General features: G+C 35.8%; 1 protein-coding gene across 6 annotated transcripts in view; it reads right to left on the bottom strand.

Annotated features, from left to right (window-relative positions):
- Nucleotides 1-6,839: 6,839 nt before the first annotated feature.
- LOC114324320 (alpha-tocopherol transfer protein-like) overlaps nucleotides 6,840-12,742 on the bottom strand; it is a 161,335-nt gene continuing 155,432 nt past the window's right edge. For all 6 annotated transcript variants that reach the window (XM_028272140.2, XM_028272136.2, XM_028272129.2 and 3 more), the window contains exons 6-7: nucleotides 10,970-11,231; nucleotides 6,840-7,924 (exon numbers count right to left, since the gene is read on the bottom strand). In XM_028272140.2, coding sequence (XP_028127941.1) covers nucleotides 7,884-7,924; nucleotides 10,970-11,231 — 303 coding nt within the window. In that variant the 3' untranslated portion in view covers nucleotides 6,840-7,883. The remainder of the gene's footprint in view (nucleotides 7,925-10,969; nucleotides 11,232-12,742) is intronic.

Below are 12,742 nucleotides of genomic sequence, written 5' to 3'. Positions count from 1 at the left end.
GTGTTTTATTTAAATATATATTAATTATTGTTTAAACAAGCAATTGGACTTCGTAAGTCCTAGCCTTTCACACAACGTGACTGGAAGTTGAACTGAAAATGCAGATTTGAACTCTTGATAAAAGATTTCACCCATACTCAGTCGTTTTTGCCAAAATTTCGGTCATAAGTTTTTAGCAGTGTCGTCTGCAAAAAATATAATCTAATAATATTGGTGTTTCTGGGGCAAAAGTTGATATTCTATATTGTGTATATTAGGGGCGTCAGAATGGAGCATTGGGGCACTCCTGCTTTAGAAGTGAGTTCGTGAGTCCCTAACCCTTCTATCTGAAATGTACCAGTGCAGGATTTTGCCAATTGGGATGGACATGCGAATGTTCAGTTGTTTCTTTAATACTCCGACTTACCAGATTTTATCGAAGGCTTTCTGAACATCGAGAAAAATGCCAAGAAAGAACTTTTTTGTCTTTAAATTTTTGAGTGATGTGGTTGTCGATTACAGTCAACTCCTGGTACGCCAGTCAATGGGAGCAAGAATAGGATATTACCTCCGAATTCTATCCTACTGCATAGATTTAAATGAAATTTTGGGAATAGCCTCTACTTATCTCCTAATTCAAAGTCTACCTTATGCCGATGTGTGCTTTTATCTTGGGGGTGGTTCCTACCCCTCCTCAGGGGTGGAAAATTTTTTGGTAAGATAACCACGGAATTTGCTAGAGAAATTAATCCTAAGCAAAAACTGTTCTATAATTTTTTTTGAAAACTCAATACTTTTTGAGTTATTCGTGGTTGAAAATTGGCCATTTTCATTGAAACATAACACCTTTACGAACGGTTTTTTTCCAATACTTTAAAAAATATGCATCTAACTAAAAAAACTGTATAAAACATTTTTGTAGGTTAAACAAAGACACACTTGCCTTCATAAATCTTCTAGTTACAATACAAAAAGAGATATGGTAGGTGAAAAAGTTTATCTTTTTGCTACATGCTCAAATTGGTGTATTTAACTTGAAATAACAGAGAAACCGTCGATTTTGTGTGTACAATGCAACCAATACTTTTTATAGTTCTTAAAAAGACCTTTAAAATGAGCGATATTAAAGGTAAATTTCATTTAAACTAAGCGAGATATCTTGCAAACAAAATTGATAACTAATGTATTTTAAGAAAAAATGAGAAGTAATTTTAACCCTCATCCACCAGAATGTTAATGCATCATTTTCCGTCTACAATACCTTTTACTACAGTATTATTTCTATGTTCAAAAAGTTGGACGAGTTTAAAATGAATGGTTTTTGAAAAAAATAAGATCAAATTATAGAGCGCATTTTTAAATTTTCTTAAAAATCTTCCTTTTTCTCCATGTAACTTGAAAATGATAACAGATATAGTAATGAAAAATAAAAACGAAATTTTTGTATAAAAAAAACTGTATATTTTGTATCATATCTTTTTTCGTATCTCTTATCATTTTCGAGTTACATGGAGAAAAAGGAAGATTTTTAAGGAAATTTAAAAATGCGCTCTATAATTTGATCTTACTTTTTTCAAAAATCCTTCATTTCAAACCAGTTAGTCAAACTTTTTGAACATAGAAATAACGCTATAATAAAAAGTATTTTAGAAGGAAAACGATGTATTTAAATTCTGATGGATGAGGGGTTAAATATACTTCTCATTTCTTCTTAAAATACATTAGAATTTTGAAAGAATGTATTAGAGAAATACATTACATTTCAATGTAATCGACATTTAATACTGCTCATTTTAAAGGCCTTTTCAACCACTGTTAAAGTTATAAGTACCGTTATACACCTAAAATCAAGCGTTTCTCTGTTATTTCAAGTTGAAAACACCGATTTTAGCATGCACCAAAAAACAAACTATTCTCACCTACCATACCCCTTTTTGTATTATAACTAGAAGATTTCTAAAGGAATGAATCTCTTTGTTCTTTTATAAACTACAAAAATATTTTATATAGTTTTTTTGTTAGATGCATAGTTTTTAAGTTATTCGCAAAAATCCGTCCGAAAGGGTATCATTTTTCAATGAAAATGGCCAAGTTTCAACCACGAATAACTCAAAAAGTATTGAGTTTTCGAAAAATAATTATGGAACAGTTTTTGCTTAGAATTAAATTCTCTAGCCTCTTCCGTATCTATTTTATCCAAAAAAATTTTCACCCCCCGAGAAGGGGTGAGAACCACCCCCACGATAAAAGCGCACATCGGCATAGGGTAGACTTTGTTTCTTGAGCCATTCCCTACTTACTGTGAAAATATCAAGTAAATCGATGTAGTAGGATGGAATTAGGGGCCAAATACCCCCATTGACTGAACTATGGTTGGTAGAACACATTTCGTGGTGGCTAAACTACTAACAAACCATATGCATGTATGGTTGATGGCATGAATAATTTTTTATATTTTGTTCATTAATCCCCACCGGAAGCAGATATACATACAAAATTTCTGCACAGTTTTCTTAAATACGTTCCTCTTCTTGTTGTGTCTATCCTTGACAAATGGTGTTGAGCATCATGGCAAACTTTATTTCATCTGCAGCAGCGCGGACAAGCTGGAGAGATGTTATATTGAACAAGGTTCGGAGGTTCTTTAATAAGGATGTTCTTCTTCTTCCTGGGCCTCTATCTATCTATCTAATTAGCCTTTTTCGGTACATCTTTGGACGTAGACCTCCCTAATCCTTTTCCATTCTTCTCTGTCTGTCGCCACAGCTATCCACCTAGAGCCCACGTGTTTCTTGTATCATCTGCCTTCATTTGGAGCCTTCCTCCGCTTCGTTTATACTCCCACGGTCTCCAATTTATAAGAATTTTGTTCCATCGGTCTTCTTTTTGTCTTATATTGTGTCCGACAAATCTCCATTTCAATTTTGCAACTTCTTGTCTAACATCTCTAACTTCCTGGACCTCGCTCTCCAAATATTTTTCCTTGGAAGATGACTTGTAGGAGGCATATCTGGGTTTATTTCGCCTAATGTCCGAAAACTTTCTTCCTTCATTCTTCTGACGACCTCGACGTCGTCATTTGTGACTCGATGTATCCATGGAATATTAAATATTCTACGATATAGTCATATTTCAAATCTTCTGCACATATCTTCGTTTAAGTTCCACGCTTCATCACCATAAAAAGGAGAAGACGCAGCATGTCAGCATTCTCACTTTTATACCAATAGAGGAGTTGTGGCTCGTGAAGAATGCCTCCATCCAGTTAAAGATGGATCTAGCTTTTCCGATGCGCATTCTTATATCATGGTTGTTGGTCCATTCTTTATTATGGTGCCAAGGTGTAGTGCGTCGTCACTCTTTCTACTGGGGTGTGGTTGACGTAGAGTTGACCTTCTGTTATCTCCTTTGCTAATTGATTATGTGTTGTCTTCTTTACGTTCATATTGAGTTCATATTATGACAGTAATAAGTGATTTTATTTATAAAGACTTGTAGGTCTTCTATGTTGTCCGCAAATACTGATGTGTCATCTGCCTATCTGATGTTGTACAGGTACCCGTTTAGTGAAATGACTATTTCAGTTTCAGCAAAGCTTCGATAAATATTCCTTCAGAGTAGAGATGGAAGATTAAGGGAGATAAAGTATAGCCTTGCTTCACTCCACTTATGATTTTCACATATTCGGTGTGTTAACCTTCAACTCAGAGATTTGCAGTCTGACTCCAGTAAAGGTTTCTAATTAGTTTCAGATCTTGATTATTAATTCCTGCTTCTTTTAGTATTTGCATCATCTACGCGTGCTTAACTTGATCAAACGCTTTCTAGTAATCAATCAGATATGCGTATATGTCACAATTGACGTCTTTGCATATCTGGAACAAAACTTGTACTACTTAAGAACAAAGCCTCTCGTACCAACAGCATTTATTAACCCGAACTGGTTGGAGGACAAACTTTCACACAGCTTGTAAAATCTCTTCCTGCTGTAATATTCTTTGTAAATCATTTACATCTTCTTCTAGCTCAAAGGTGTTATCTCTATGGTCTTCAAACAGTTTCTCCAGGTATTCTTCCCACTTTCTTATTTTCCTCTCTTTGCCCAAAATGAAGTTTAGTTAGTTTTAGCTTAGTTCTCCTTCTCTGAGTTCTCTTTAACTTTCATATGTACGTTGTGACTATCGTACTTTGTAGAATCTCAAGTTCTTCGCATCTGTTCAATGCTTCTGTTATTTCGCTTCTCAGATTTTGCTTCTTATTTTTTATATCTATCGTTTTATAAATTACATTATGGAGGGCATTTTCTTCTTCTTCTTCTTCTTTTTGTATAGACATGAATCTGTCTGTTTTTTCAATGTGCCTCTAGTAAGTTGTCCTTAAATCGTTTTCGTGGTCTTCCCACTGATCGTCTTCCGATTGGGGAACCGCCTCTCGCTGTCCTGACTACCCTATTTGTTGTCATTGGCTTATGTGGTCATTCCATTCTATTCTTCTGTTTCTTACCCAGTTATTAATATTATCCACCTTGCATCTCCGTCGTATAAAGCTATATCTAGCTCTGTCCCATAAAGTCTTATCATCGATTTTTCGAAGGGTTTTCAGCTCCGCTGTTTCGAGCAATCTTTTTGTTTTCTCTGTGTCGGGTCGTGTTTCTGCCGCGTATGTCATTATTGGTCTGATGACTGTTTTGTCAATTCTGCCTTTCATTTCTTTTCCGATATTTTTATTTCTCCATATTGTGTCATTCAGGCAACCTGCGGCTCTGTTTGCTCTATTCACTTGATCTTCCACTTCTGTTTCGAGCCTTCGGTAGCTGTTAGTGTGATGCCTAGGTATTTAAACTCCATCACTTGTTCTATTATCTGACCTTCCAGCTCGAATTTACATCTTATTGGATCTGCTGTTATAACCATGCATTTTGAATTTTTTGAGGAAATTAACATGATAAATTTTCTGGCGGTTATGTTAAATTGGTGCACCATACGTTGTAAATCATCTTCACTTTGAGAGATTAGTATTGCATCGTCTGCATAACAGATTATTTTAAATTATTTTTCTCCCATTTGGTATCCTTTTTCAGTTCTTACTTTTTTTTATTATTTCGTTCATGATCAGGTTGAACAATAAAGGACTCAAGGAATCTCCATCCCATTGCTGGTTTCCATTGGGTCAGTTAGTTTATCTTCCACTTTTACTTTTATTGTGTTGTTCTGGTAGATGTTCTTGATCGTTTTAATTATTCCTAGAGGTACCTCTCTCGAGTATAATAAATGAATAACGTCCTTTTTTTTATTTAGATAATGCCTCGACAACTAATGGCCATTGGCATGGTAGGTACGGTGAATTTTTGCAGTTAGGTACCTAGTGTCATCTGTAATGTGTGTGTTGAGTAAGTGTCTTGTTACTTTGCAAAGTCGACGCTAATTGTATCCGAACGTCTGCGGTCCATCCGGTGTGTACCCACAAGGACACAAACTATCTTCATTTATTAATTTATAATAAACGAAAAATCCCTGATGCTGCTGAGATTCCAACTCACGACCATTCGGACCTTTCAATCCAAAGGAAGGCGCTCTTACCACTGAGCCACAGAGGGGGTATAACGTCCTTTTAATGGAGGGCATTTTCTTCTTCTTCTTATAATAGGCCTCTTGGCCTGTTCCTTACCGATTTTGAGCTTGTATTCGTAGCTGTGATGTTGACTGCCAGCTATCCCGCCACCTTTTAAAGGGCCTTTCTATTGGTCTCTTGCCTGTTGGCTTCGAATCCCTGGCTATACGGGCTATTCTCTCGCTGTCCATTCTCGTCACATGCTGATGCCACTCTCGTCGTCTCTGTCTTCCCCACCGTACTATATCTTGTATGTTACAGAGATCTCTTATTCTGTCGTTCGGTATTCTGTCTCTCAGTGTTTTCCCAGTTATTGACCTCAGCGTTCTCATTTCTGATGTTCTCAGTATCCTCTTCGTTTCTGTTGTGGTAGGGGAGCAAAGTATGCTAAATGTGCAGTCACTCGAGCGCTTTGGGGACCTATTGGGTTGTGAAGAGTAGGTCCTAAAACCAAAAAAAGTTAAGTAAAGTTTTCCATTTTAGTGGGCGCTTGCCATTTTTTAACTTAATTTTTCATTTCCAACAATGGTTTTTTCCGATTATAACGCCATCTATCCATAATTCGAAAAAATGTTTCCAATAAAAGTTACTTATTTTTACGTAATGAATCCAAATCTGCAATAAAAAATGGGGCTCCTATTTAAGATTTTAACGTAACCCCCCACCACACTCCCGTGGGGGGTTGTGTTTGGTGCCATCCGATAGATTTTTCAAAAATATTGAATAAGTGTATTTTACAGTTTTTCGATCTGATATTCATTTCGCGAAATATCGCGGGATTCGTATTTAAAATATTAAATTTACCCCCCACCCCTCTCCGTGGGAAGTCGTGTTTGGTATCATTCGATAGATTTTTAAAAAATATTGAGCACATATTTATTAGTTTTTCGATCTGTCATTAATTTCGCGAAATATTCGCTTTTTTCTTGTGAAACTTTGGGGCTCACCCATTTCCTTACGCCCGGCTCAAATCGTCAGATTTTTGAAATATACACTCTTTTGCATGTACTTAACTTACCTTATCTTAATCTGACAATTTCGAGTTTTTTTAAGGATAGATTTTATTTTTCGGGCTCCCCTTAACGAACTCCCCTGTGTTAAGAGAAAATATATGGTAGAGGTACTCCTGCAGTGTACCAAGTTTCTCCCCATATGATAATCTGACGCGCTCGAGTAACTGCAAAAATCCCCGCTTAGGCTCCCCTACATCTTTTTAGGAGGGCATTTTATTTATATTAAAACAAACCAAAAACAAGTATGATTTTTTATTCAATAATGAAAAACAAACGTATAATTAACATAAAACTAATAATTACTGTACAACAAATACACTATTAAAGAAAGTGATGAAAGCTATCACAAATATTTTTAGGTCATAATACTCGTACAATAATAATTATAATATGTAGTAACCTAAAAAAAAGACAGTAAAAGTGTAGTAAAAATCACTAAAGAACAAAAGGTTTATGATAAACATGAATCATTGGTGTAATTGTATCAAATATTACAGATTATTGTTCAAATATTATTCAAATTCCCTAATTTACATAAAGTTGGTATGTAAAGGTGTCACTAAAATGATACTTCAGTTAATGACAGGTTTTTATTATACCGATGCGATGGAAAAACTAACAGTGCCTATGTCTATGTTATAAATTAACTTTAAAAATAGTTATAAAAGGTCGGAGGAAAAAGGAGACCCAGAAAAAGATGGAAAAGGGGTAGAAAAATATTGGTGACGAAAGGGTAGGAAGAAATAAAAAGGCTAAAACTGTTTTGGGTACCTAATTGTTTTTAATGTATTTGTATTTAAACGCAATAAGTTTGCTCAATATTGAACGAATATTTTAACTATTTCAATTATTACCCACTTTAGATATCATTTTGGACAATGTTTGCGAAATTGAATATTCAACGGAAGAATCAAGATTCTAAAAATTTGACACGTATCTTTTTGAAGTTTATACAATCAGTTTACTGTCCAGACTTCATGTCTATCTTAAACTTAAACAACCAGAAGAAAGAAAAAGGCTTACACCACTTGTTTCTAATCTAAAATGTATAAAAGTTATCAAAAAATTGATGAAAATATTGTTAACACATAATATAGTCCTTTGAGCCGTTGTCTAAAATTAAAATATCTAATGAAAAAACTGGCAACATTGCTATAAAAATAGAATACGATTTTATATAAAAATAATAAATAGTTATTATCTCTATTATGCTGCGAAAAATACGAGGACACAGTTCGTAGTTGTTATATGGCTGTGAATGGAGCGTTCTTCGTACCGTCCTTATAGCTCTCCTTTCTTCTTATAACCGAAAGAGTTGATAGCTGAAACAAAATAGGTTCAATTAAAAATTATCTTTATTGCAATTACTACCGAAAGCCGTCTTTTAATCTCAGTTGTTTGGCAGATTTGATAAAAAAAACTAGTTAGACTGGCATGGGCGGCATTTGGCAAAATAAGCTACACCCTTAAAAACAAAAGATATCCACATCTTAAGACCAAGGTATACATTCAATGCTTATTCTCTGTTCTCATTTATGGTTCCCAAACGTGGACGTTTATAAAAGCAAACATGGACAAAATCATAAAAACACAAAGGGCAATGGAAAGGTAAAGACTAATGCATAAAAAGAGAAACGAGTGGATAAGAGAGAAAACAAAAGTTAGGAATGTTAGAAAAGAAGTTGCGAAATTGAAATGGAGATAATAATAATAAAATTTATTACACTTAAATACATAAAGTTTAAACAAAAAAGAAATGTAAAAAGCCAGTCAAAGATACAAGTTTCAAATGCCGGGCAAAGATATGCCGGACACAATATAAGAAAAAAGGAAGACCGATGGAACAAAATTTTTATAAATTGGAGACCGTTGGGATACAAACATTGCTCACAGACGACGGGGCAATAAGCCGCCAATGGAGAAAGTATTTTGAGCAGCTCTTAAATACAGAAAACCCCACAACGACAGGGCAACAAAGACAGTATCTTAGCCGAACCTGAAATACCAGGGCCCACACTAGCTGAAGTAAAGTCCGAAATTTCGTCTCTAAAAAGCCATAAATCCCCAGGCCCAGACGGCATACAGGCGGAACTATTAAAAAATGGGGAAGAAAAACTACATCTGGAGATATATCATTTTATAAGAGAAGTCTGGGAAAGGGAAGAAATACCGAAAAACTGGCATGAAAGCCATATAATACCTATTTACAAGAATTCGTTAATCAATACAACATATAAAATTATATCTATAATACTGTCTAGAAGACTAACTCCATACGCAGAGGAAATAATAGGCGACTACCAAAGTGGATTCAGACCGGGAAGGTCGACTATAGACCAGATCTTCGTCCTACGCCAGGTGTTGGAAAAAACTGGGAATTTTACCGTGATGTACACCAAATCTTCGTGGACTTCAGACGAGCTTACGATTCTGTTAGCAGAGTAGCATTGTTAGCATTGTGGGAGACTATGGTAGAAATGGGAGTGCCTGGAAAGCTGGTACGATTAGCACAGGTGAGCACGGAGAACGCTTCCACACGAATCAGAATTGGCAGCACCACGTCGGAGGAATTTCTCATCGACACCGGGCTTAGACAAGGAGATCCTCTCGCTCCCCTGCTGTTTAACTTCGCACTGGAACATGCAGTAAGGAAAGCTCAGCCACAACTGACAAACGGATTTGCTGCCCAAGAATCAAAAATACTATTGACCTTTGCGGATGACGTGGACACAATTGCACAATCCACCAGAGATGCAAAAGAAGTTTTCACCCTATTCGAGAACGGAGCCAAGGAAGTTGGTCTTAAGGTCAACGAGGACAAGACCAAGTACATGGTGGTTACGAAGAACCCAAGACCAAGGGTTAGACAAAACGTAACAATTAATGAACAAAACTTTGAAGTCGTCAAAGAATTTAAGTACCTGGGAGCGATCATAACATCTGAAAATAAATATGAAAAGGACGTGGCAGCCAGGATCATTGCAGGAAACAGGGCATATTACTCATTAATGACCTTACTTAAATCAAGAATACTCTCAAGACCAGCAAAAATAAGAGTATATAAGACAATAATTCGTCCCACAATAACGTATGGAAGCGAGACATAGACTCTGAACCAGCGGGAAACAACAAAATTGCTGGTACTTGAAAGAAAGATACTGCGGACTATCTATGGGCGTTGCAGAGAAGAGACAACAGGATAATGGAGAAGAAGACACAACGATGAACTCCAGACAATATATGGGGATGAAAACATAGTACGCTACATCAAAGCAAACCGAATAAGATAGGCGGGCACGTGCTAAGATCGAGTGACGAAAGACTTCTGAACGCCACATTCTGGGAAAGGCCCGATGGCAGAAGGCAGAAGGTCAGTTGATCGCCCAAGAAAGAGATGGAAGGACGCAGTCGCCAATGATCTATGAAAAATGAGAGTACGGCAATGGGAAATAGCTGCTCAGGACCGACAACAACGGAGGGAAATAGAAAACGCGGTTAAGACTCACATAGAGTTGTAGAGCCAAATGATGATGATATAAACGAAGCAGAGGAAGGCTCCAAATGAGATGGGCAGATAATATCAAGAAGCACGTGAGCTCTAGGTGGATGAATGTTGTGACAGAGAAGAATGGAAAAGGATTGGGGAGGCCTATGTCCAAAGAAGGACCGAGGAAGGCTAATTAGATAGATAGACCAAAAGAAGAACTAACTAAAGCACCCAAGAAAGCCAAAAACAACAAAGTACCAGGACCAGGGAACATAAAAATGGAACTGCTGAACTAATTTGGCCTAGGCCAAGCTAGTTTATCCTATCGTGTCTAGGACAAACTAGTTCAGTAACGCATTCAGGACAAACTACGCCGGTAACATATACACCACAGTAATTACCAATTATTCGTTTCAAATTAAAAAAAACATATGATATTTAATGTCACTTAATAACACTATTATGGCGAAACCGACATATTAACACAGATGAATTCAAAAATTTATAAAGCCAGTGTAAGACCAATAATGACATACGCATCAGAAACAAGACCCGATACAGCCGCAACACAAAGACTACTGGAAATGGCAGAGATGAGAGTACTGAGAAGAATTACTGGAAATACGCTAAGAGATCGAAATAGGAGTGAAGATAGAGGAGAAAATTTAACGTACAGTATATAAGCGAATGGATACTAAATAGAAAATAAATGAAATAACCACATAAGCAGAATGGAGGTACACGTGTGGTCACAACACACTGCGCAAAAAATGGAGTGACAACCCTCCATAGAGGTATCAATTCGCCAATTAACATATAAAGACAAAGAAGAAGTAGAAGGAGAAGAAATTAAAAAAAAAACAAAACATAGTTAACTTACCAAGATATTCCTTATCACACATAACCAACAAATCGTACCATTGGTTACCATTTATCCTTGGCAAATCTAGGGTTCCTCCGTAACATTCCGGCAAACATTCTGGGCTCATGTATTGGTGGAGAGATTTGCGGTCAGTGCCGTGGAAGATGATGCGGTTTCTCAGTTTTTCCCTAAGGAAAGGCTTGAAGAGGGCAAAGACGATCTTGAAGATGTACGGTTGGTTGACGATGTGGATGTTTTTGATTCTTAGAGGTACGCTATCCTGTAATAAAAAGTTGGAGGATTTTAAAAATGTTTAAATTATAATCCCAGATATGAGGCAAGTTTTTAAAGTAAATAAAGCTATCAAGTAAATAGCAAATAAATCTATTTTTTTAACTATTTTATTTTTACATGATCTTTAATGATTTACATCAGTTTAACTGATATCATCTTCTAGCTAATTTTTGTTCAATTGCTGTGAGAGGTAATATTAACCTACTTTAAATCAAAGGTGTAGAAAGAATGATCTAATTATTTTTAGTCAAATAATTCGATGAACGTCAGAACGTGTATGTATCGATCTGTAAATTGGTGCCGAAATTTGTAATTATTACTGTAAATACTAGTTATCAAAATTAGTTTTCGCTCAAATAGTGACTAATAACAATTGTGTTACCTGTTAATCATCAAGAACAAGCTGTAACTTTGGTCAGTAAGAGATGTTTTACTTAATAATCTTCCAACTTAAACACATTCAGTGTCAAACAGTCAATAGTTTTTCACTGCTAATATCCCGTCCCAACGGACGCCAACGGTTAGGCAACCAGTATTGCAGTGATGTATCTAAGGTTATCACTTATTTCCAGACATCCAAAGCGTTAATATAAATAAATTCAAGTTACTTTTGACTACATGAGTAACAATTTAAATCAATGTTCCCCCACTGTTAGCAACACCATGTCTGAATCCAATTCTTCCAGTAATCTTACTAGTTCATATGCAACTGCTACTATGACTAAACAACGTCCGAAGTATCCCAAGAAGACCGAAGCAATTTTATAATTAGTTGTACGTCTCTATAGTATCCAATGATTGTATATCCAATTTTTTTTCTTCATAATTTTTACCTAATGTTATTTAAGGTTTAGAAATTAACTGTTATAGTATTTAGTTTTAAGTCCTTATTGTAATTAATTATTGTATAACCAATATTGTTTGCGTCAATGGCCATTGCTGCCGAGACACATAAATTTAAATAAAAAAAATAATTCGATGTTCTTCAATCTGGTTAGCCGTGAATGGACATAACTTTTCACCAAAAAAAATATTGTCTTGAACTTATTAACTTAGATAGGCTAGCAAAATATCAGTACCAGGTATCCTTCGTACTAATGGCTCTCTTCATTGGGTAATGAATTTTTCGAAATAATTATTATTCATTTTAACATTTCATTTGTGATGGGCTAACAAATATAAATTTATGATGGGATAACAAATATAAAGTTTTAGATATGTCTTCAGTAAATTTTCAATCCATCGTTTTCGTGGGCTTCCCACTGATCGTCTCCGTTTTGGGTAACTTTTCTAGCTCTGTCCCATGGTGATCGATTTTTCTGAAAGCTTTCATTTCTGTTGTTTCTAGCATATTATTTGCTCTCTCTGTGTTGTCGTGTATCTGCCGCTTATGTCATTATTGTTCTTGAGTTGGGGTTGATTTCATGTAATAGAATGAACTATCTTTCAGTAAGGTCGTCCCAGGAACGCAACTGATAAATTGGCAATATCATTTTA

This window comes from Diabrotica virgifera, chromosome 3 (assembly GCF_917563875.1).
Source record: "Diabrotica virgifera virgifera chromosome 3, PGI_DIABVI_V3a".
Taxonomy (NCBI): domain Eukaryota; kingdom Metazoa; phylum Arthropoda; class Insecta; order Coleoptera; family Chrysomelidae; genus Diabrotica; species Diabrotica virgifera.
The sequence above is the reverse complement of the archived record's forward strand: the minus strand, read 5'-3'. Positions and strand labels throughout refer to the sequence as shown.